Raw genomic sequence first — 21,768 nt, 5'->3', positions numbered from 1 at the left:
ACTCTTGAATGGCTCGTAGCTAAGGAAACAAAATCTTCTAAAAATGGACAGATACTGAACTAAAATTGAGTGGGGAAAAGCAGCAAATGGAACTCCTTCAGAAAACCTCGAACTTTTGCTAGAGATCACATTTTAAAAATTACTAGTCTGGCTCACTGTATGCAAAACAAAGAAATGAGTGGTGGCTTAAGACTACAGAGGACTGTAAATGATCAGAAATGTCACTTTTAAGTGTCATGGCACACAGTTGAAGCTATTATTGTTATCATGATTAATGTTTTATTTAGGTATTTAGGAGACATATGGTTTGTAACACTTGTGGACAGACACTCTGCAAGGCTTTGTAGTCTTCGTGGTGATGTCACAATCAGCTAGGAAACAATGAATTGCAGTGATCCTTACTCACCTGAATTGTCTTATTTGACTGTTCTGTAAAACACAGGGAGACAAAACGGTGTCCATATAGAATATGTTGTTTCAGTGTCTGCGGAGACACTGGATATTTAATTAATACTATGGAACATCAAAACAATCCAAATCACGTTAGTACTTTTGCACTCAGTGCAAACACTATGCATGAAACTTTGTCTAAAATTCCTTAGGTATTTTACATCTATTTAAATTCTAAACCATTGTTTAAACCAATACCACAAAACACATGTTTACTGTGCTTATGAATAGGCACTTCTGGTGGACTTATTCTTCTACAACCATTGTCCTAGAATTTTTAGCGATCTGTCATTTCAGTTTAGCTGGGGGTGTTTGGTGATTTAGCTTTCATGGTTTTAGGAATCAGCACTACAGTGCATAATATATTGCCAGGAACAGGAACCCAATGATGGCCCGGTACCCACACATTTCCACGGCTATATAAAAAGAAGGCCAACCCAGATGTTCTATTGTTTGCTGAGGACTGAGCAGAAGTGAGAATTTACTGTAATCAGTCTGGAGCGTTTCTATGGTGAGGACACTCGACCATTAAGGTAGGTTCTCAATCATAACTTAGCATTTCACTTTACTGAACTTGTTGTAGTTCAAGATGTTGAACAACTTTACTAACATTCAATAATGCATTTAAATTGAATTCTAAAATGTTTACTTGTGTTACTCTTTAATTCCTTCAAATAGTAATAGATTAGTGGATGCAGCAATACCCTCATTTAAAACTTAATGAATTTTATGCTTGAGACAGTTAAAGGCAATGTTAGCAAAGGGTTGACAAATTTAAATGTAAATCAACCCCTCCCCCCAAAAAAGAAAAAAGATCTGTGCCACTACAAACATGATTCCAGAAATGTCTTTTTTAACAATATTTGAGGTGGAAATCATTTTTAACTGAACCAAGAAGAAGGTACTCTGTTTGTCTCTCGATGTACACACTACCAGTTTACCAATATGGTTCTTTTAGTTTGTTTCAGCAAATACAGGAATGGCAGTCCTGAGGGCCACCCTTTGCGCTGTCCTCATGGTGACTCTAGTGACAGCTAAACCAGTGAGTAGCTATACTACTTTACTGCTACATTTTCCCACTGTATAGCAAAGATTGGTGGATTTGTGACAGTTTCATTATAAAACAGGTCCATCTGAAAGAAAGTGAGGATTCACCCAAGTCATCAGAGTCCAGTGAATCCAGTTCATCAGAAGAGACCACCACTAATGATAGGTCTTCACAGGAAACCCTGCAGTCAAATACGCCGGATGCTACAGAGAACCCCCTGGATGCAGCACCGCTTCCCTCTGCAGATGCAGGACCTTCTCTGGCCACTTCTCCTGAAGACCCACAAACCTCTGCTGACCCAGATGCTTTACAACTTGTGCCAGATCCGTCTCATACTGCGATGAGCGTTGATGTTTCTTTAGATGTGCCCAATTCTGGTCCCACAAAGGACTCTGTTAACGCTGTTAACCCTACCCACATTCTACCAAACACGCATCCTTCAGGGCTTTCAGAGACTGGTGTAGTCATAGGTACAATTCAACCACAAGTCATTACCACATACCAAGGATCCACCCAGGGTGTCACTCCACCCTTTCCTACATGTGTCATCCAACCAACACCTACAGCCCCACCACTGATACTCCCTATTGGAACAACACTAGATGGTGGTCCTGTCTGTTTCACTTTCCAGGTCACAACTGCTGAGCCAGATCCACCTAGAGGAGACAGCATTTGATCCCCAACAGAACACAGAAATTGTTGTTCATTTAAGTTTGAGTTCAGCCTAGGTGACCAGGACAGACCACACTATGGCTGTACATATACACAACCTTGACTTGATACTTATATAGATGTCCTAACTACACATGGCTTTTACTTTGCCCTCAACCTTGGCAAATAGGGGGGAAAAAATGGTGCTAATGTATATGCTGTATATATACAATAAACACATCTAAAGCTGTTGCAATAACAAAAGTACAGTCACAATAAATAAATTAATAAACAGCTGAAAATTAAACTGATTAAATGTTTGTCTCAAATCCGGTGAACTGTTTAGTAAAATGAGTGTGTTTTTTTTTTTGTTTTTTTTTTTTTTTATTTGGTCGATCTTTGTTTTTATTATTTATTATATTTTATTTTCAGATGTTACAGACGGGACAGACATGAGTGAAATAATAACTGTAAAATAATATTCATTTCTTCGGTAAGAAGTGTGTGCTTCTAAAAGAAGCTAAAAAATTCTCAGTTATCGACTGGGAATGAAGAGATTATAAATATATTCGAGAATGCATATAGAGATGGACCCTATCAAAAAATCATTTACAAATTATATTGTTCACTGATCAATCTACGGGGTCATGATACAAGATATGTTAAAGGAAGATGGGAAACAGAGAGCAATCTATTCTTAACAGGAGAGGAATGGGACGGGATTTGTAGGCAGCAGTGATCAGTAACAAGCTCCCCCTCGTGGAGGGAATTCAGCTGGAAGAATGTATTTCGTTATTTTATTACCCCAGCCCAAAAATCCAATTATTCTCAGAACACAACATGCTGGAGGCATTGTGGACATGCAACAGCAAATCATTTTCAAATTTTTTGGGAAGGTCCCCGTGTGGTTCCATTTTGGAAGGAAATACATAAGGTCATGGAAACAATCTTCCAAAAGAAAATACAATTTCATTTTGCATTATTGTACCTAGGCAACCTAGAGAGTCTTAATCTATGCAAACCGGATAAGTATTTGTTCAGTGTGCTGTCGGTAGCTTGCAAAGAGGCCATAACTGGCCTTTGGATTAAAGAGGATATTCCTACCATAGATGAATGGATTGATGTGATATATAATATTTTTGTTATGGAAAGAATAACTTTTAGGCTAAAGTGCCAGGCGGACGGGCATACTTCTTAGTGAGTTCGTGGAGGGGTTTGGCTATAGAGATTGACAGACCACGTGACTTTCGCGCATTGCATGCCGGTAACTCGTGGCAAAACAATCCAAGTACTGCATCAAATCCAACCATTTTCAGCACCGCAAAACGTTCATTCTTCGGTTCCAATAAATTCTTGCTTTTTCTTTCCCCCCCAAAAAGGTATGTACAAAACGAAGGAGAACAATGCTGGTCCGTACAAAGACAGACTTAATGAAAAGTCAAAGAAAAGATACGAGGAAAAAAATCAAACCAGTGAAAGTGTCAGACCCTTATGAGCACACAGAAGGACAAAATACGTTAGCGTGCTGCCCAACTTTCACCACGCTCAGATTTATAATTATACGGTTCTTTGAGTGAGTCCATACACTCCTGAAGTTTAGTAACTTCAGGTCACTGCAACAAGCCCAGGTACAGTTTGCCGACGGATGGGTACAGGACCTTGAAATTCACCGTGTAGAACGAAAGACCATCGTACGTATCATAAGTTTACCAGTCTCACAAATCGTCGTCATAAATACACATTCGTTAACCGTTTATTAATAGGTATCATAACCCCGTAGATTGATCAGTGAACAATATAATTTGTAAATGACTTTTTGATAGGGTCCATCTCTATATGCATTCTCGAATATATTTATAATCTCTTCATTCCCAGTCGATAACTGAGAATTTTTTAGCTTCTTTTAGAAGCACACACTTCTTACCGAAGAAATTAATATTATTTTACAGTGTTGCTGAATCACATACCACCATGCCAATCAGATTACTTATTCCATGTGAGGGTGAGGAGGTGACCCTCCTGGATAAGATGGTGAAGGTTTGCTGCGTTTTGGTGAACAGTGTGATAAAAAAAAAAACTGATGTGATGTTCTATAAGGTGGTTTTAATAAAAAAAGAGGCAAAAATTAGTTCGTTTCTTTATTCAACTTTTGAACAGTGGTGCTAACCCTAACCCTACTAACCCTACTAACCCTAGCCCTAGCCCCCTAGCCCCTAGCCCCTTACCCTAGCAGGTAAACGGCACCGAGGATGGTGGCCGTTATGGGAAGAGGTAGAACTAGACCTACACCTAGAACTAGACCTACGTTCATTGTTAGGTTGGTAATGTCACTCATTGCTTTCTCACACCTTACACGCCTCTGTTCCTTCCTCAACTCTCTTACAAGGTTGTCTATCCTATCATTAATCACTATGCGTTCCTCTATGAGGAGCTCTAGGCGCTGAGCTATTCTCTCCATTGGATCACTTTGGGGCTGCTGCAGGGACAAGGTCCAAAACGGCGGTACCTGCTCCACGTCACGGGTTCTATTTATGGACTCACCTGGCAACTTTAGTGATGTCACTGCTGATGTTGTCACTGTTGGTGTGACCTCATGACTCATTCATGCTATCTGAACTGTGACATCACAACAGAGAGATGAATCTGGCATTGATATTTGACATCACACCAGAGAGATGAATCTGGCATTGATATTTGACATCACACCAGAGAGATGAATCTGGCATTGATATTTGACATCACAACAGAGAGATGAATCTGGCAGTGATATATAATGCCATATATCAAATGATCACTATGGCATTACTGAGAGTTGAAAAACTGTCTAAAGTCTTTCATCTTTAATAAAATGATCAGCGTTCTGCTCTACCAGGTGTAACAATTGAGTTTAACATCCAGGCATCCATGAAAACGGAATTTATGACATTTAACGGAGTTAGAAGTTAGCAGGGAGTTAGCTCGCTAGCTTCTATCTGAATACAATATAGCATGTCCTGACTGCAGGGTTTTGGAAACAAATTAAAACGTACAGCTCTGTTATCACTTCCAGCATAAATGAAGACAGAAAACTAAACAGCAGTGATGTTTGTAGGGTTACTGAAGTTGGGCTAGCTGGTATATAATGATGTGCTACGTGACCGCTAGCGACACAGCTATGTTAGCATAATATAAATAAGCTAACTTTTTTTCCACTCGATAAAAGTTAACGTGAGTGTTCTCGGTGGTCAGAAACAAATGTAATCGCATGGCAGGATGCTGTAAAAGGACCAAACTTCAGCCAGGAGAACAACTGAGATAATCCATCCACAATACGAGGTTAGTCATTCATATACTGTTGCATGGGCTGGGCTGTAGTTACATCCTAAGGTTTTAAAAACTGAGCTTAAATAAATGATTAGTGGTAATAAAAGCCGAGGGAGGTCAACAGGGATCACTGACTGTTTTAGGAGCTTTTTGAGATCAAATAGAAGAAAATACAAAACATTAAACATGTTAACAACACAAAAGCCATATTAAACGCAGACTACTTTAGACCCAGAAGTAGGATTCGTCGCGTCATCACTGAACAACCGGATACCGCCCGATGCTCTGATGCGACCTGAGTGCTCACACTGTGCGTCCATAAAATTAAGGTTATAACAGAAAATCTGTCGCTCGCTCTCTCTGTCTCTCACTCACACAGACACACCACCACCATCAACTTTGCTAAATTGCTAATGAAAAACATGATCAGGCAGCTGTGATTTAGCAGCGATGTAGATCCAACTATTTTCACGGTTGTTGTGGTCGTGATAATTTTGTGAGGCCACATCGAAAAGGCTCGGATGAGCTTTTCAAAGTTCTACAAGTTGTGCCTCCATCGCTTGTGTCCAGATCACACGCTGCACAGCCGTGCTGCGCCATCTTTTTCACGGCGTTTACGTGTTTGCGCGCGAGCAGTGTGAGCGGCTCACGAGCGATTGATGATCGGGAGCTGGTCGTGAGGTGTTAATCACTTCTCGTTACCCCACGTATACTACACGACGCACGATGAAGGCCAAAATCGGTCCGATCACTCAAAAATCGGCTCAAAATGGGCCTAAAACCGCACAGTGTGAGCCCAGCGTTAGAGCAGCAATGTTTGTTCCCCTCAGAGAAAGGGAAGAATGGGAAAAGGAAAACACCTGGCTGGAAAAAGTTAATATGGGCATGTGCAGTGAATATCAGCGCTATGTGACCAGAAGTGTGATAATATAATTTATTTTGTGTAATAAACGACTGCAAGGATAGATGATTACAACAAATAGATGACTAATACATAAAAGTAATACATAGATGAATAATGATGATGAGTTAAGATGCGTAATCATGGGAACAAGCGGGTTTTCAAACGGGAGCAGCTGATTAGCATTAGAAAAGCTGAAATAATACCTCAGCTGAAGCCAATTGTACTAAATGCACTAAATGTGCACTGTTACAAGAATATTTTTCTTTCTATTGTTTTCTATTATTTTAAGTTAAGCAGGACAGAGTTCTTTTAAAGAAAGATTTACTTATATTCTCAAAAGTTAAGCATGACAGGCTTCTGTTTAAGAAAGAGACCTGTTTTATGTGTTAATGTTGTCATTTTGAGCTAAAAATAAATGGCTAAATGATCATTTGTTTCACATGTGTTCATATCACAAAGAATACACATCTACTTAAATCAAATTCAAGTCAAATGGTTAAAAAAATAATTTCACACACAAAAAAAGAGCTAGAAAATTCACCACACTGGGAAGGGTGAAGACAACTGGGTCGCCCGGCCCTGGCCACGAGGTGTCCCTTATTTATTTTTCAGGGAGTTGGCAACCCTATCCACACTGGAGAGAGACCGTTCAGCTGTGACTTGTGTGGAAAGTCTTTTTCCTTGAAGGGTTACCTAAAAACACACCAACTCATCCACAGTGGAGTTAAACTAAACTATTTGCTAGTTTAGTTTAGTTTTTGTTATTTGATATTTTGAATCACAGCAGAGAGACGAATCTGGCATTGATATTTGACATCACAGCAGAGAGACTGGATGTGATGTCAGAAAGATGACTGTGATGTCAGAACCCTCTAAATGTTGTAATTTACAGATGGTAAATGGCCTGTAGTTGTATAGCGCTTTACTAGTCCCTAAGGACCCCAAAGCACCTTACATATCCAGTCATCCACCCATTCACACACCGGTGACGGCAAGCTACATTGTAGCCACAGCCACCCTGGGGCGCCCTGACAGAGATATTTAATTCCAAATTATTTGACTGCATCATTGCGTCTTTGAGTTATGACCCAAACTCTCTATCAACTTTGTGAATAAATTCACGTCCCCCTGTGACCTCATAATTACACCACAGTTACACCACAGTTCAGATAGCATGAATGAGTCATGAGGTCACACCAACAGTGACAACATCAGCAGTGACATCACTAAAGTTGCCAGGTGAGTCCATAAATAGAACCCGTGACTCCGTTAAATGTCATAAATTCCGTTTTCATGGATGCCTGGATGTTAAACTCAATTGTTACACCTGGTAGAGCAGAACGCTGATCATTTTATTAAAGATGAAAGACTTTAGACAGTTTTTCAACTCTCAGTAATGCCATAGTGATCATTTGATATATGGCATTATATATCACTGCCAGATTCATCTCTCTGTTGTGATGTCAAATATCAATGCCAGATTCATCTCTCTGGTGTGATGTCAAATATCAATGCCAGATTCATCTCTCTGTTGTGATGTCAAATATCAATGCCAGATTCATCTCTCTGTTGTGTCACATCCCCCTGTGACCTCATAATTACACCACAGTTCAGATAGCATGAATGAGTCATGAGGTCACACCAACAGTGACAACATCAGCAGTGACATCACTAAAGTTGCCAGGTGAGTCCATAAATAGAACCCGTGACGTGGAGCAGGTACCGCCGTTTTGGACCTTGTCCCTGCAGCAGCCCCAAAGTGATCCAATGGAGAGAATAGCTCAGCGCCTAGAGCTCCTCATAGAGGAACGCATAGTGATTAATGATAGGATAGACAACCTTGTAAGAGAGTTGAGGAAGGAACAGAGGCGTGTAAGGTGTGAGAAAGCAATGAGTGACATTACCAACCTAACAATGAACGTAGGTCTAGTTCTAGGTGTAGGTCTAGTTCTACCTCTTCCCATAACGGCCACCATCCTCGGTGCCGTTTACCTGCTAGGGTAAGGGGCTAGGGGGCTAGGGCTAGGGTTAGTAGGGTTAGGGTTAGCACCACTGTTCAAAAGTTGAATAAAGAAACGAACTAATTTTTGCCTCTTTTTTTATTAAAACCACCTTATAGAACATCACATCAGTTAGGGTTAGTAGGGTTAGGGTTAGCACCACTGTTCAAAAGTTGAATAAAGAAACGAACTAATTTTTGCCTCTTTTTTTTATTAAAACCACCTTATAGAACATCACATCAGTTAGGGTTAGTAGGGTTAGGGTTAGCACCACTGTTCAAAAGTTGAATAAAGAAACGAACTAATTTTTGCCTCTTTTTTTATTAAAACCACCTTATAGAACATCACATCAGTTAGGGTTAGTAGGGTTAGGGTTAGCACCACTGTTCAAAAGTTGAATAAAGAAACGAACTAATTTTTGCCTCTTTTTTTATTAAAACCACCTTAGGGTTAGTAGGGTTAGGGTTAGCACCACTGTTCAAAAGTTGAATAAAGAAACGAACTAATTTTTGCCTCTTTTTTTATTAAAACCACCTTATAGAACATCACATCAGTTAGGGTTAGTAGGGTTAGGGTTAGCACCACTGTTCAAAAGTTGAATAAAGAAACGAACTAATTTTTGCCTCTTTTTTTATTAAAACCACCTTAGGGTTAGTAGGGTTAGGGTTAGCACCACTGTTCAAAAGTTGAATAAAGAAACGAACTAATTTTTGCCTCTTTTTTTATTAAAACCACCTTATAGAACATCACATCAGTTAGGGTTAGTAGGGTTAGGGTTAGCACCACTGTTCAAAAGTTGAATAAAGAAACGAACTAATTTTTGCCTCTTTTTTTATTAAAACCACCTTAGGGTTAGTAGGGTTAGGGTTAGCACCACTGTTCAAAAGTTGAATAAAGAAACGAACTAATTTTTGCCTCTTTTTTTATTAAAACCACCTTATAGAACATCACATCAGTTAGGGTTAGTAGGGTTAGGGTTAGCACCACTGTTCAAAAGTTGAATAAATAAAGAAACGAACTAATTTTTGCCTCTTTTTTTATTAAAACCACCTTATAGAACATCACATCAGTTTTTTTTTATCACACTGTTCACCAAAACGCAGCAAACCTTTAGGGTTAGGGTTAGGGGCTAGGGTTAGGCTTAGGGTTAGTACCACTGTTCAAAAGTTGAATAAAGAAACGAACTAATTTTTGCCTCTTTTTTTATTAAAACCACCTTATAGAACATCACATCAGTTTTTTTTTTATCACACTGTTCACCAAAACGCAGCAAACCTTCACCATCTTATCCAGGAGGGTCACCTCCTCACCCTCACATGGAATAAGTAATCTGATTGGCATGGTGGTATGTGATTCAGCAACACTGTAAAATAATATTAATTTCTTCGGTAAGAAGTGTGTGCTTCTAAAAGAAGCTAAAAAATTCTCAGTTATCGACTGGGAATGAAGAGATTATAAATATATTCGAGAATGCATATAGAGATGGACCCTATCAAAAAGTCATTTACAAATTATATTGTTCACTGATCAATCTACGGGGTCATGATACAAGATATGTTAAAGGAAGATGGGAAACAGAGAGCAATCTATTCTTAACAGGAGAGGAATGGGATGGGATTTGTAGGCAGCAGTGATCAGTAACAAGCTCCCCCTCGTGGAGGGAATCCAGCTGGAAGAATGTATTTCGTTATTTTATTACCCCAGCCCAAAAATCCATTGGCATTGTGGACATGCAACAGCAAATGCTCCTTTATTTATTGTGCATAAATAGTGAATTGTCCTGACACAATATTGCGTTTCGCTTCTGTTATTACCATGGTATATTGACAAAAACATATACTTTTATTCACAGGATAAAACAGTTGTTTTGTATCACTAATTGCCCAGTACGATTACAGCATACAATATTATTGTCAGTGCTACATTTCTGTGATGCTACCAGAAATTATTTCCACTACTAATTAATTACCGTTGAGCTCAAAGGTCCTATTAATAAACGGTTAACGAATGTGTATTTATGACGACGATTTGTGACATCAGCAGTGACATCACTAAAGTTGCCAGGTGAGTCCATAAATAGAACCCGTGACGTGGAGCAGGTACCGCCGTTTTGGACCTTGTCCCTGCAGCAGCCCCAAAGTGAGCCAATGGAGAGAATAGCTCAGCGCCTAGAGCTCCTCATAGAGCAAAATAGAAGGATTAATGCTAGGATGGAGAAACTTGAATGGGAGTTGAGTGCACTAATTGAAGAGAATGCGACTGAAAGGAGGCGTGAGAAAGCACCACAGAGTGCCCTTGGCAACCTACGTCTAGGTGTAGGCATAGGTCTTGCCATAACGGGCACCATCCTCGGTGCAGCTTACCTGTCCACCTTGATTGGCTTATCTTGACATAATAACTATACTGTGCTCTCATTTATGTTCAGCTTTATTTTGCCCTCACCTCCCAACCAGCCATGACAGAAGACTGCCCCACACTGAGCCTGGCTCTGTCACAGGTTTCTTCCTGTTAAAAGGGAGTTTTTCCTGTCCACCGTTGCTCATAGGGAATCACTTGATTGTTGGGGTTGTTAGGTGGGTTGTTTTTTTATTTGTAATTTGCTAATTAAAATAAAGAAAAATTATATTTAAAAATATATATTAATTGCTCTGTGTGTTTACTTCAATGAAGACGTGTATTGACATGAACAAAGTGCAGTATTCCAAGATGGCATCAGAGTTTTAACACCTTTTATACTCATATTTTTATAATTATGTTAAGTTTAAAAGCTCAAAGATAATGACATAGATGGATCTGTTTCTGTTATTATCACAAGACCAAATTGGTCGCACTCTAGGGCCCTGAACAATTAGTTAATATTGTTCATGAGACTAAAGTCAGTGTAAATATATGTGGCCAATATTCTAGTTATTATATTAATCATTATAAGTTATTACAGCAGTGAGTTTGAACTCTCAAATCAAATCACTTATTGTCACATCACATGTGCAGGTACACTGGTACAGCACATGTGAGTGACAATAAGTGATTTGATTTGAGAGTTCAAACTCATCACAGGTACACATGTGATGTGTACCTGCACATCACATGTGCAGGTACACTGGTACAGCACATGTGAGTGAAATCAACCCGTTCTCACTCCCGACGCGCAAAATAATGACGACAGAAACACACACTTCTTTTTTTTTTTTTTTTAGTTTATGTTTTATTAGTTTTCTTATTTATACGACATATACAACAAATTCAATTTAATCACCGTGAGGGGGAAAGCAAAACCAAACCGAACAACAACAGAAGAGACAAACGGACCAAAACAAGACCAAACAAAACACAAGAATAAACAAACCAAGAAATACAATGACATTATACAAAATCGGGACTCCCATTTTGTACATATTTCAACCATTTCAACCAATATTCTTCAAAAGAGTCCGCCTGGCACTTTAGCCTAAAAGTTATTCTTTCCATAACAAAAATATTATATATCACATCAATCCATTCATCTATGGTAGGAATATCCTCTTTAATCCAAAGGCCAGTTATGGCCTTTTTGCAAGCTACCGACAGCACACTGAACAAATACTTATCCGGTTTGCATAGATTAAGACTTTCTAGGTTGCCTAGGTACAATAATGCAAAATGAAATTGTATTTTCTTTTGGAAGATTGTTTCCATGACCTTATGTATTTCCTTCCAAAATGGAACCACACGGGGACCTTCCCAAAAAATGTGAAAATGATTTGCTGTTGCATGTCCACAATGCCTCCAGCATGTTGTGTTCTGAGAATAATTGGATTTTTGGGCTGGGGTAATAAAATAACGAAATACATTCTTCCAGCTGAATTCCCTCCACGAGGGGGAGCTATGCATTCTCGAATATATTTATAATCTCTTCATTCCCAGTCGATAACTGAGAATTTTTTAGCTTTTTTTAGAAACACACACTTCTTACTGAAGAAATGAATATTATTTTACAGTGTTGCTGAATCACATACCACCATGCCAATCACATTACTTCTTCCATGTGAGGGTGAAGAGGTGACCCTCCTGGATAAGATGGTGAAGGTTTGCTGCGTTTTGGTGAACAGTGTGATAAAAAAAAAAACTGATGTGATGTTCTATAAGGTGGTTTTAATAAAAAAAGAGGCAAAAATTAGTTCGTTTCTTTATTCAACTTTTGAACAGTGGTACAGTCAGAGTACAGTTCAGCAAACCTGATACCTGCAAGGGGAAAACATGCAAAAATAATCAAGGGCCATTTATCACAGCAGCCACAACCACAGACTGTATATAAAAGACCGAAGTCTCATCCTCAGCATTTTGGCAGCTGCTGTCTTGATGTTTTTGCAGTCTGACTTCTTTTTGCAAACAGACGTCGCCCCCTGCTGGTCAGTAGAAAGAAAGCAAATTCAAGGCACTTCCTCACAGACTCCGCTTTTGAAATCTTTGAGGTTACATGCATCTTTCTTTAATATACAGTCTGTGGGCACAACAGAAATTATACAGGATGTTGGCTAGCTGTGGAGCATTGCAAAGCCATCTAAATTTAATTCACATATATTTCCATTTGTATGTAATTTAGTTTTTTAAATTTCAGATTGCACATATAGTATTTTACAATTATAAGTGGGGTTTGATGACAGCTTTAAAGACAAAGCTTTAAAGATAGATCATCAAGTTTATATATAATGAGCCTTTTTTTAAGATATGCATGATTTGAACTAGAATTTTATACAATAAACCATTTTCAACCCTTGTAGCAAGTTCCAACTAAAAATCATAGAGAGAGGGATCCACAACGATAAACTAAAATATGTATTTAGAACTCTAATGAAGAAACAATGCCATCTGTTAAATATCTGACTAACAGGGAGACTATGCAAGTAACAGCACAGGCTGACCAATGCCAATGACAAACACACATTAGTTAACACTTTATCTTACTCAGATCATTTAAATAAGATTTATGGCACATACACCAGATGTATCAGGCTAACTAACCACAACTGCACACCACTGTCACCATCACCTGCGTGGCTTTGAATGATTCAATCGTGCCGCCTCCTATAAACATGCAGGTCATACGGACTATGCTTCTAAATTGTCTTTCTTTGTAAGTATGGTGATCCTATCCAGTGATTCCCACCAAGTGGATCCTGGGAAAAATTCCATCCACGATGAACGTTAGCAGGTAGGGAAAATAGATAAATACATTTTTGTATGTACAAACTGGAGAAGCCGGCTCAGTCTAGCTTTACCCTAGATGCTCGTTACTACATCACATGCCTTCGGTTTTGGTCAAGCATGTACTCTTAATGTTGTGTGGAAGCTACTGTTGATCGTGCTGCTGTGGCTCCATGTTCTGCTCGGGCTGCTGCAGCTGGATGAGTCCTCCATCCTGCGCTGTGTTGTACGAGCCGCAGCTGGTGCACTTCATTCCCAGCACATGGAAAGGCACCGTACAGTGAGCTTGGCAGTCGTTACACATAATCTGCAGTAAGGACATTAAAAAAATAAAAATAAATCATCAAACAGAACAAATATCGGTTTCATATTCACATTTAGATAAATGCACCAGCATTTTATTGTGTTATCGAAGGCCTACTTTGACCATTGCTCCTTGGTACTCAGTGGGCATTGGTGACTGAGCGATCTCTTTATCTATCTCCTTCCAGTGGTTCTGCATGTCACAAGCACTGTGCATGCACAGTGGGCAGCGATAAGCTCTGAAACAAACACAGGGGAGGGAAAAAAACAATCATATGGAAGGCCACCAGCAATCAAATAAGAGGACACAAAAATCCCTACATTGCCACAATGTAGCCTTTAAAAAGCTGATCAGAAACCGTTTTTGCTCTATACCAGGTAGATTGGACAAGCTTTTACAAATTACAGAAGCCTGCACAAAAACCTGACCTCTGACCTTGACGTCAAGGTCACTGAGATTCAAACTTATCTGAGATTTTTTAGTAGATGGAACTACTGTATCAATTTCAAAATCTTACATGGTCTCGTTTACAAACTTGTGTCGACACATCCTGCATGCTTAGCAGGGCGACAACAATACTCCGTCAGCCTTTTACGGCTGAGGGGCAAAAAGCAGACTATAACCCGGTCCCTTAATTACAACAACATCTTATTTTACCAGAAAAAGGAGTTCATTAAACATACCCTGTTCTGATCATGTCATCAAAGCAGGTCCTGTAGAAGAGGGTGAACAAACGCATTGTTACTATTATGTCACAATAGATCGTGAAGATATTTTAATCTGCAGTCAGTTTGTCAGTGCTGAGTCTGTTTTGTCATTACTGCAAAATTGTGTTCTTGGAGACTGTGGCAGCAGGATATACTACAAAGGTAGTTTTGAGTACTATGCGTTTGTCTGTGAACAGATACTGTCAAACTGACAGTGTTGCAATCAGGCACCTATTTGACATTTTGGTCAGATAGGTGCCTGATCCTACTCAAATATCTGTGATTCATTTCCCTACACATGCATTAAACATTCATATTATTAAAAGAGTCACAATAATAAATGGAGTGTGCTTCACTATAGTTTTCTGTCATAAATTTTCCAGAGACTTCTGGATGCTTTCAAGTTAATTTGTGCGTGTGTGTGTGTGAGCAGCGACACTGAACTATCAGCAGCAGCAAATAGGAGAAACAGGAGTGTTGACCTGATTTTGATATTAGACTGTAACTATTTTTCCACCAGCATAGTCGTGTAGGTGAGATATTTCACACAGAAAAAAAACTGGATAAGTCACCAAATCAGTCTAACAGGACTAATTCCAGTAAAGTAAAATCAGTCATTATTAAAGATTAAGATGTGAAAGACTTTTTGTGTTGGAAGTGGGAAAAATGCCCAGTGTGTTTTTTTAAATATCATTTTGTGCCACTGGTAGAAATTAAAAAATACACTATTAAACCCCATAACCCTGAACTGACAGTATCCAGAGAGTAAGGAATCCTACTTGTGTAGAAGATGGCCACATGGAAGAACGTGAGCTCCAATCCTGGATGTGTGAATATCCTGCATTAAAAAACATAAAAAAAAAGAAAGAAATATATATTAAACTCTGGAGAAAACAGATTAAAAAAAGAGCCACCATTCTCCTCGCCTTCTATCCTATTAATGCTGTTACCTCCATGCAGACAGGACAGTTCTGCCTTGAAACATTTTCAACACACTGAAACATAGAAAATAAAGGGAAATTAAAACTGTGAGGGCTCAACATACAGATAGATGTAGGCGAGTCAGGAACACAGCGATAGTCACCTTGTGGTTTCCTTGCAGATCCTGAGCTAAACACAAATTGCACTTCTCGCAGTGAAAGTACTTCTCTCTGGGCCCAATCCTGTAGAGGCACATTTGAAAACTCACTAAATGACAAATTTTGCCATCACGTGTTTCGGGAACAGTGAAATATCAGCATGATAACACAACACTGTGATTTTTATCTCTGACAGTTTCTTAATGAATTAAGAAAAATGGGAAAATTTTGTGGGGAACGTTAAGAAGACATTTCCCCAGTACCCGTATCATTATTACTTAGGGCTGCTCAATTAATCGAATTTTAATCACGATTACGATCTGGGCTTTCAACGATCATTAAAAATGACTGAGCCGATTATTAGCCCCTCCCTCATGCTTTACTCTCGCGCTGCTCCGTGTGGCAAATCAAGCGCACTGCTCTGCATTTCGAACACCCGTCACAACAATTAAGAGGACCCGAGGCAAGCTCGGAAAGGTAAGCAGAAGTTATTTGGAGAGGAGAGTGACTGCCGTTGGTTGAAAAGAAAGGTAAAGAAAAAAAACTTCAGTGGTGTGGAAACATTATGGGTTCGCGGAGTCAGATGTGGATCAAGTAGACACAGTGTGTAAACTTTGCTATGGTGTCGTAGCTGCACCACAGAGCAACACTGCAAAGTTCACATTTTTCATTTATTTCTTATATTGCAAACATTTGCACTGTTATCAGTATTTGCACACTATTTTATATTATTTTTTAAAGTCATTATTCAATACATTGTTATTCTTAACCCTTTAAAGCCGGTCAGAGCAGCATGCTCGTTTTGTATAACTATTTTTAAATCCCTGTAGAACCTGAACCGCTAAGCTAGCACAATAAATTTTTTTCCATATGAAACCAGAGGAGTTACATCTTATGCCATCAGCTTGTCCTAGGTCACGGTTTCCTTCCACATATAGCTTTGCAAAAATTGCATAAAAAGCGCTTGCAGGAACAAAAACATAATATTCCAGAAACACGCTTTGCCGATCCGATCAGCTGTTCATAACACTTCCCACATTGAAAAAGACGTCAACGCGAACTATCGCAAGTGACGTCATTTTCGCGGAAAATGTAGTTTTTTTACTTGTAGGCCTTAGAACTCGAATTGCACTGCTGGAAATAGTTTATTTTGATGCACATGCACATTCTTTGCAAATTTGCATCATAGGATTGTTTTTTTGTTTTTCCTGCAGTATATAAAAATTGCTGTATCTCCAAAAATAAAACTATGAAGACACTCAAAATAAATTTCCTGTTGTTGTAAACTATTTTTTGCAACTTTTTTGTATTTAAAGTTTTGAGGGATAAACCTCTTAAATTTCTCCAAGTAGAAATATATGTAAAAAAACAAAACAAAAACGATTTTAAATTTTTTTTTGTAGTTTATTGCACTTTTTTGCAATTAATGTAGTTACTATGGACTTAATACATACACATTTTAAAAATATGGGCTATAACAGTTGTATTGATGTATAGCAACGTGAAATGCTCCCACAAATGGCACTACAGCATGTAAAAAAAAATAATATAAGCTCTGGCGGACGAAATAAATATCGTCAAATAATCGTGATCTCAATTTCAGTGAAAATAATCGTGATTATCATTTTTGCCATAATCGAGCAGCCCTATTATTACTACTAAAGTTACACATAGAAATATTTAGACACTATAAACATGAAATATATTGAATCAGTTTCTTACCTGCAGATTCCACAGGGCTGACAGTGGTACTGCTTCTTGTCTTTGTCGAACAAGTGGCAAATGTCGCAGTAATACTCCCCAAACAGCAAATGACATTGCTGACAAGTCTGCTGTGTCTACAAAAGTATAACATTTGTACAGCTTTTTCCCTTCATCCGAGCTAACCATAATCAAAAGTACAACTCAAACACTAAGGTGACATCGAGACGTCCTGCTGTAACCGACGGTGGAGCTCAAACACGTTAACTAGCTTTTCCTCAGTTACCTGCTGCACCGTCAGACACGCTGAGCACTGCACCTCTCTGACTTTGAATCGATCCATCTGGTGGTTCTCCTCTGCATCGTGGCACAGCCGACACACGTACAGATTACCGCAGCAAGGTGCCTGCAGTACAGCAGAAACGCGATTACACAGGGCACAGACAGGGATGGGTATAGTAGTATGAGCTCAAATTGTGGTCATAAATATTTTGTACTTGCAAATCCGGATTTGTATGTGTAAAAAGAATTTGTGTGTGTGTAAAACAGATTTGTTACTGTAAAAAGAATTTGTGTGTGCATAAAAAAGATTTGTGTGTGGACTTAGCCAAAAAATACGTGTGAAACTCTGCACTCAAGTTTCAAGTTACAAGTACGAATTTTGAACCGTATTTCTTTCTTTCATCTGATTGGCCAATGTCATGTCAATCACAAATTTAACTATCCAATCAGAGAACAGGTGGGTTTGGCTGTCGGAGGGGCGCTTTTTTGAACTGCAGGTCCTTGAAGGGTAATACAGTTTGAAGCTGGAGGATCTCTATATAAATATCCTATACAAGCTAGGTCCCCAAACTTTCAGTAGCTGTTGAAAGGATAAAGTTGTGGTATATCAGTGGTTAGAAATACCATTATTACTTTAGGATTAGTTTAACACAAAGTCAGGGCTGACCCGGGACCATGGCTGTGAGTCACAGTGCGCAGCATAAAGGTCCTTTCACATCGGACGCAGGATGTGCTGCTAATGCTAACTGCTAACTAAAAGCCAAGGATCCAGAACTTGTTGCGCTGGCTGCTGAGCTCTGTGTGTTTTTGCAGCAGCTCTACCTGTACTAGATGCACCTGCTCCTTGTCTTTTCTATCTCTGACTTTATGTCCTCTAAAAGAGTTTCTGGTTTCTTTGCTGGTTCTTCAAATATTCAATAAAAGGGCATTTATTCCCTTCAAGGACCTAAAGCTCCATAAAGCACCCCTCCAATAGCCAAACCCACCTGTTCTCTGATTGGATAGTTAAATTTGTGATTGACATGACATTGGCCAATCAGATGAAAGGAACAAAAAAAAAAAAAAACGGGTCAAAATTCATACTTGTAACTTGAAACTTGAGTGCAGAGTTTCACATGTATTTTTTGGCTAAGTCCACACACAAATCTGTTTTACACACACACAAATTCTTTTTACACATAAAAATCCTGATTTACAAGTACAAAATATTTATGACTACAATTTGAGCCCATATAGTAGTCCTATCACAGTTTGTGTAGCTGTAGCAATAAGTCACTAAGCGTGTGTGTGTGTGTGTGTGTGTGTGTGTGTGTGTGCACGTGCCTAAATGTAATCCTTATTCTGAAAATTCTTTATTAAACAGTGCTGACAAAGTTCAAGAGGGAGCTTGGCACTGTCATGGAAATTATGTGTGTGTCTGAAAATATGATATGCATGTGTATATATGAATAAACTTTAAATTTCTCCCGAACAGCAGTAAGTCAAGAAGCCCCTCTCTCTTAAACAACTGAAAAAATGCTCTGCTACTGGAAAGAAGTACAAATAATTAAATAACAATTTGCTGCAGTACACCCACCTTTATTTGACATATTTGACCTTATCAAACAAAAGCCAGTGATATATAACAAAACAACATTTATAAATTCCCCTGATAACTGGAGCTGTTTGGATTCTCATACCCAGGCTGCTGGCTGACTGAACTCTGAACAGCTTTAGCCAACATGTCCATGTTCAGCTACTAATCAAGTGTCTGATTAGGCGTGCTGTTATAAAGGTCTTGGCTCACAGTGAAGAGCTTCCATACTAATGACACAGCCTGACCACCCCTTAAGTAATTAATTAAAAATTGGCAATGAGGACATGAGGATAAAATATATTTGTCATGTCACGTGTTAGGTAAAACAGGACATGATATCGTGTGGCATCAGACGTTTTGGCTCCAAGACCTAAAAAAAAAAAAAGTACATTCTCCCTGCTGTTTGAAAATATAAAGATGAGTCATCAACTTATCAAACGTCAGATAGGCTGTTTACACACTTTTAATAGATCTGTACATCAAATTTGGACACAATGTAAAAGATTTAAATATAAACAGTGTGTAAAGGTTACGTAATTAAAACGTATATAAAATAAATGATAAATTCCCCACGCCTTTCCTTGACCCCCCCTGACGTTTTCTGTCAAGGCCAAGTACAACCGATTAGGAAGGCAACAATTTTAAATTCTATTCAGTTTTGTGCTCTTTTGCGCTAAATACATAAACTCTCATTTTTCCTATTTGTCAAATGTGAGAGGGAGCAGGCTTCCTTGTCTCCTCCGCGCGTAATTATGATGGGAAGGACTAAGACCGGAGGGAAGGAGGCGAGAAAAGCTCCAGAAACTCTCAAGCCCCTCGCTTCAACAACGCCGTGCAGATATTATGCAAAATCATGCCGTCCGTCTGAAACATTTATTATTATTTAACCCTGTTACAGCGACGTTTGCCGGCTGAAGACTAAATAACTAGCTAGCTAGCTAACTATGACCGTCTCTAGCAGAGATATACCGACGACATAATCGTTATAGCACAGTTATAACTTGGCACCGTATATTTAAGACAAATGTATGAACATTTTTTTAAAGCATTTTACTCACTTTCAATAAGCAGCTTCGAATGTAATGATCACAACCAGCAGAAGCAGCCATGCTTACCCCGAAATGGAATGCTTCTTCTTCTCCCTCCGCTCTAGAGCGTTGCACTGTTGGCTCCTGTGTTGTTGATTATGTCATCGTTGAGGTTGCATTAGCGCCACCTCTGCTTCGGAATGTGGATCGCAGTCTGTACAAATCCTACCCAATGACTCAAAACACAAAAACGGAAAAACAAACAGACACAAAATTAATACAAAACAAAAGAAACTATTTTATACAGTATTTTATTGCGCCCATAAATACTGTCTCTTAAAGAACATTAAACATGTCCACACAACTTCAACCTCCTAGGACCTGGCGTCCACATATGTGGACATCACATTTTGGGTTATTTAGACCAAAATACTCACTTTTGCTCTACAAGGGCCTGATATCCACTTATGAGGACATTATACTGGTACTGTTCTATCAAAATTTTAAACGAATATCCTCATATCCTCATATGTGGATATGAGGGCGAATATCCTCATATGTGGCTCTCATTTTTCTTAGAAACAAAAATTAGGTAAAACAAACAAAACAAAACGCTGATAATTCTTTGTTTTTACATTCATCAGGTCCCAATCAGCCCAAATATCAAAGAGAAATTAAAAATGCATGCTGTGGAAGAGTTCAGGTCTTTGGAGGTTAAGGTTCATTTTAGCCTAAATAGCGATCTCATTTTCAGCCTAACAGTGTTCACACAGACCAGTAAGATTCATTCTAAGTTAAAATATTCTTTTTTTGTATTGTTTCCCTGCTTTATCTACATTTCTTATTTCTGAAATAATCTTATTGTTTATAATATAGAATCCTCCCCTTTGCTTTAGTGTTCCATTTCCCTCACCACATTGCTGTGCACCAGACTTTTTCTGTGGCCTTTGATTTGCTTATGAGTGTCTAAGCCTAATTTCCAAGCCTCTTCATTCTGCTTTAGACCCATGACCACATAAACCCAATAAGCATGCCATGGTAAATGAGCTGGGACTGTGCTTATAAATAAGATGCAAGGATTTTAGACTTTATGAACAGAAACAGAGCAGATTTAGAGGGTTTCTGATTTATTCTACCTGACCTCTATATGGATACAGCCTAGAATACCACACAATTTGGAATTTTCTTTATTCTGACACCTTTTTTCCAGGCATTTTTAAAGTATTAATTTAAAGGTTTTGGACTCACGTAGTAAATATTTCATTTCAAGAAGGCCTACCATCAGTATTTACTATTTTCATCCATAAATGTAGTATCTTAGTATTGAAAAGAAGAAGGCTACCTGAAGGGTAACTGAACTGATTTTAGGTGGGATCAGCTGAATGTGTTTTCTTCAATAAGATTTCAAGTGGCAGTCATGGAATCTGGCTTGTTAGTGTATACAACTCCCATCACTTTCACACCATTTACACTCTCACTCATCTTTACCCCACCTACCTCTATGGAATCCACATTTGTATGGACTAAGTTGGTTAGCCACCACAATTTTGT

At 38.7% G+C, this 21,768-nt stretch overlaps 2 protein-coding genes across 3 annotated transcripts; one reads left to right on the top strand and one right to left on the bottom strand.

The window, feature by feature from the left end:
• Nucleotides 1-1,429: 1,429 nt before the first annotated feature.
• On the top strand, nucleotides 1,430-2,364 carry LOC146696416 (uncharacterized). The gene is made up of 2 exons (XM_085474546.1): nucleotides 1,430-1,492; nucleotides 1,578-2,364. Exons 1-2 carry the CDS (start codon nucleotides 1,430-1,432, stop codon nucleotides 2,172-2,174), a joined length of 660 nt encoding a protein of 219 aa, XP_085330672.1. The 3' UTR covers nucleotides 2,175-2,364.
• A 10,153-nt stretch (nucleotides 2,365-12,517) lies between these two features.
• rchy1 (ring finger and CHY zinc finger domain containing 1) lies at nucleotides 12,518-20,412 on the bottom strand. Of its 2 annotated transcripts, none has more exons than XM_085474536.1 (9): nucleotides 20,248-20,412; nucleotides 17,618-17,737; nucleotides 17,353-17,468; nucleotides 15,636-15,714; nucleotides 15,502-15,546; nucleotides 15,331-15,389; nucleotides 14,528-14,557; nucleotides 13,962-14,082; nucleotides 12,518-13,847 (listed from the first exon to the last, which is right to left on the bottom strand). In XM_085474536.1, exons 1-9 carry the CDS (start codon nucleotides 20,296-20,298, stop codon nucleotides 13,686-13,688), a joined length of 783 nt encoding a protein of 260 aa, XP_085330662.1. In that variant the 5' UTR covers nucleotides 20,299-20,412; the 3' UTR covers nucleotides 12,518-13,685. The 2 variants fall into 2 exon arrangements, with proteins under 2 accessions (XP_085330662.1, XP_085330663.1); XM_085474537.1 differs by having other exon boundaries at nucleotides 20,305-20,405.
• Nucleotides 20,413-21,768: the final 1,356 nt, after the last annotated feature.

Source organism: Copadichromis virginalis, linkage group LG12 (genome assembly GCF_057382275.1).
Source record: "Copadichromis virginalis isolate Kocher_CV1m ecotype Utaka linkage group LG12, C_Virginalis_male_GT1.1, whole genome shotgun sequence".
In the NCBI taxonomy this organism is placed as follows: Eukaryota; Metazoa; Chordata; class Actinopteri; order Cichliformes; family Cichlidae; genus Copadichromis; species Copadichromis virginalis.
This window is presented reverse-complemented; position numbering and strand designations above follow the sequence as displayed.

Bases quoted from the DNA above. Each gene is read 5' to 3' on its own strand.
- LOC146696416 (XM_085474546.1), top strand. From the start codon at position 1,430: ATGGCAGTCCTGAGGGCCACCCTTTGCGCTGTCCTCATGGTGACTCTA. The intron at 1,493-1,577 runs GTGAGTAGCTAT...ATTATAAAACAG, and splicing joins CTCTAGTGACAGCTAAACCA to GTCCATCTGAAAGAAAGTGA.
- rchy1 (XM_085474536.1), bottom strand. From the start codon at position 20,298: ATGGCTGCTTCTGCTGGTTGTGATCATTACATTCGAAGCTGCTTATTG. The intron at 17,738-20,247 runs GTGAGTAAAATG...GCTGTACTGCAG, and splicing joins TTCGAAGCTGCTTATTGAAA to GCACCTTGCTGCGGTAATCT. The intron at 15,715-17,352 runs GTAAGAAACTGA...GTGCCTCTACAG, and splicing joins CAGCCCTGTGGAATCTGCAG to GATTGGGCCCAGAGAGAAGT.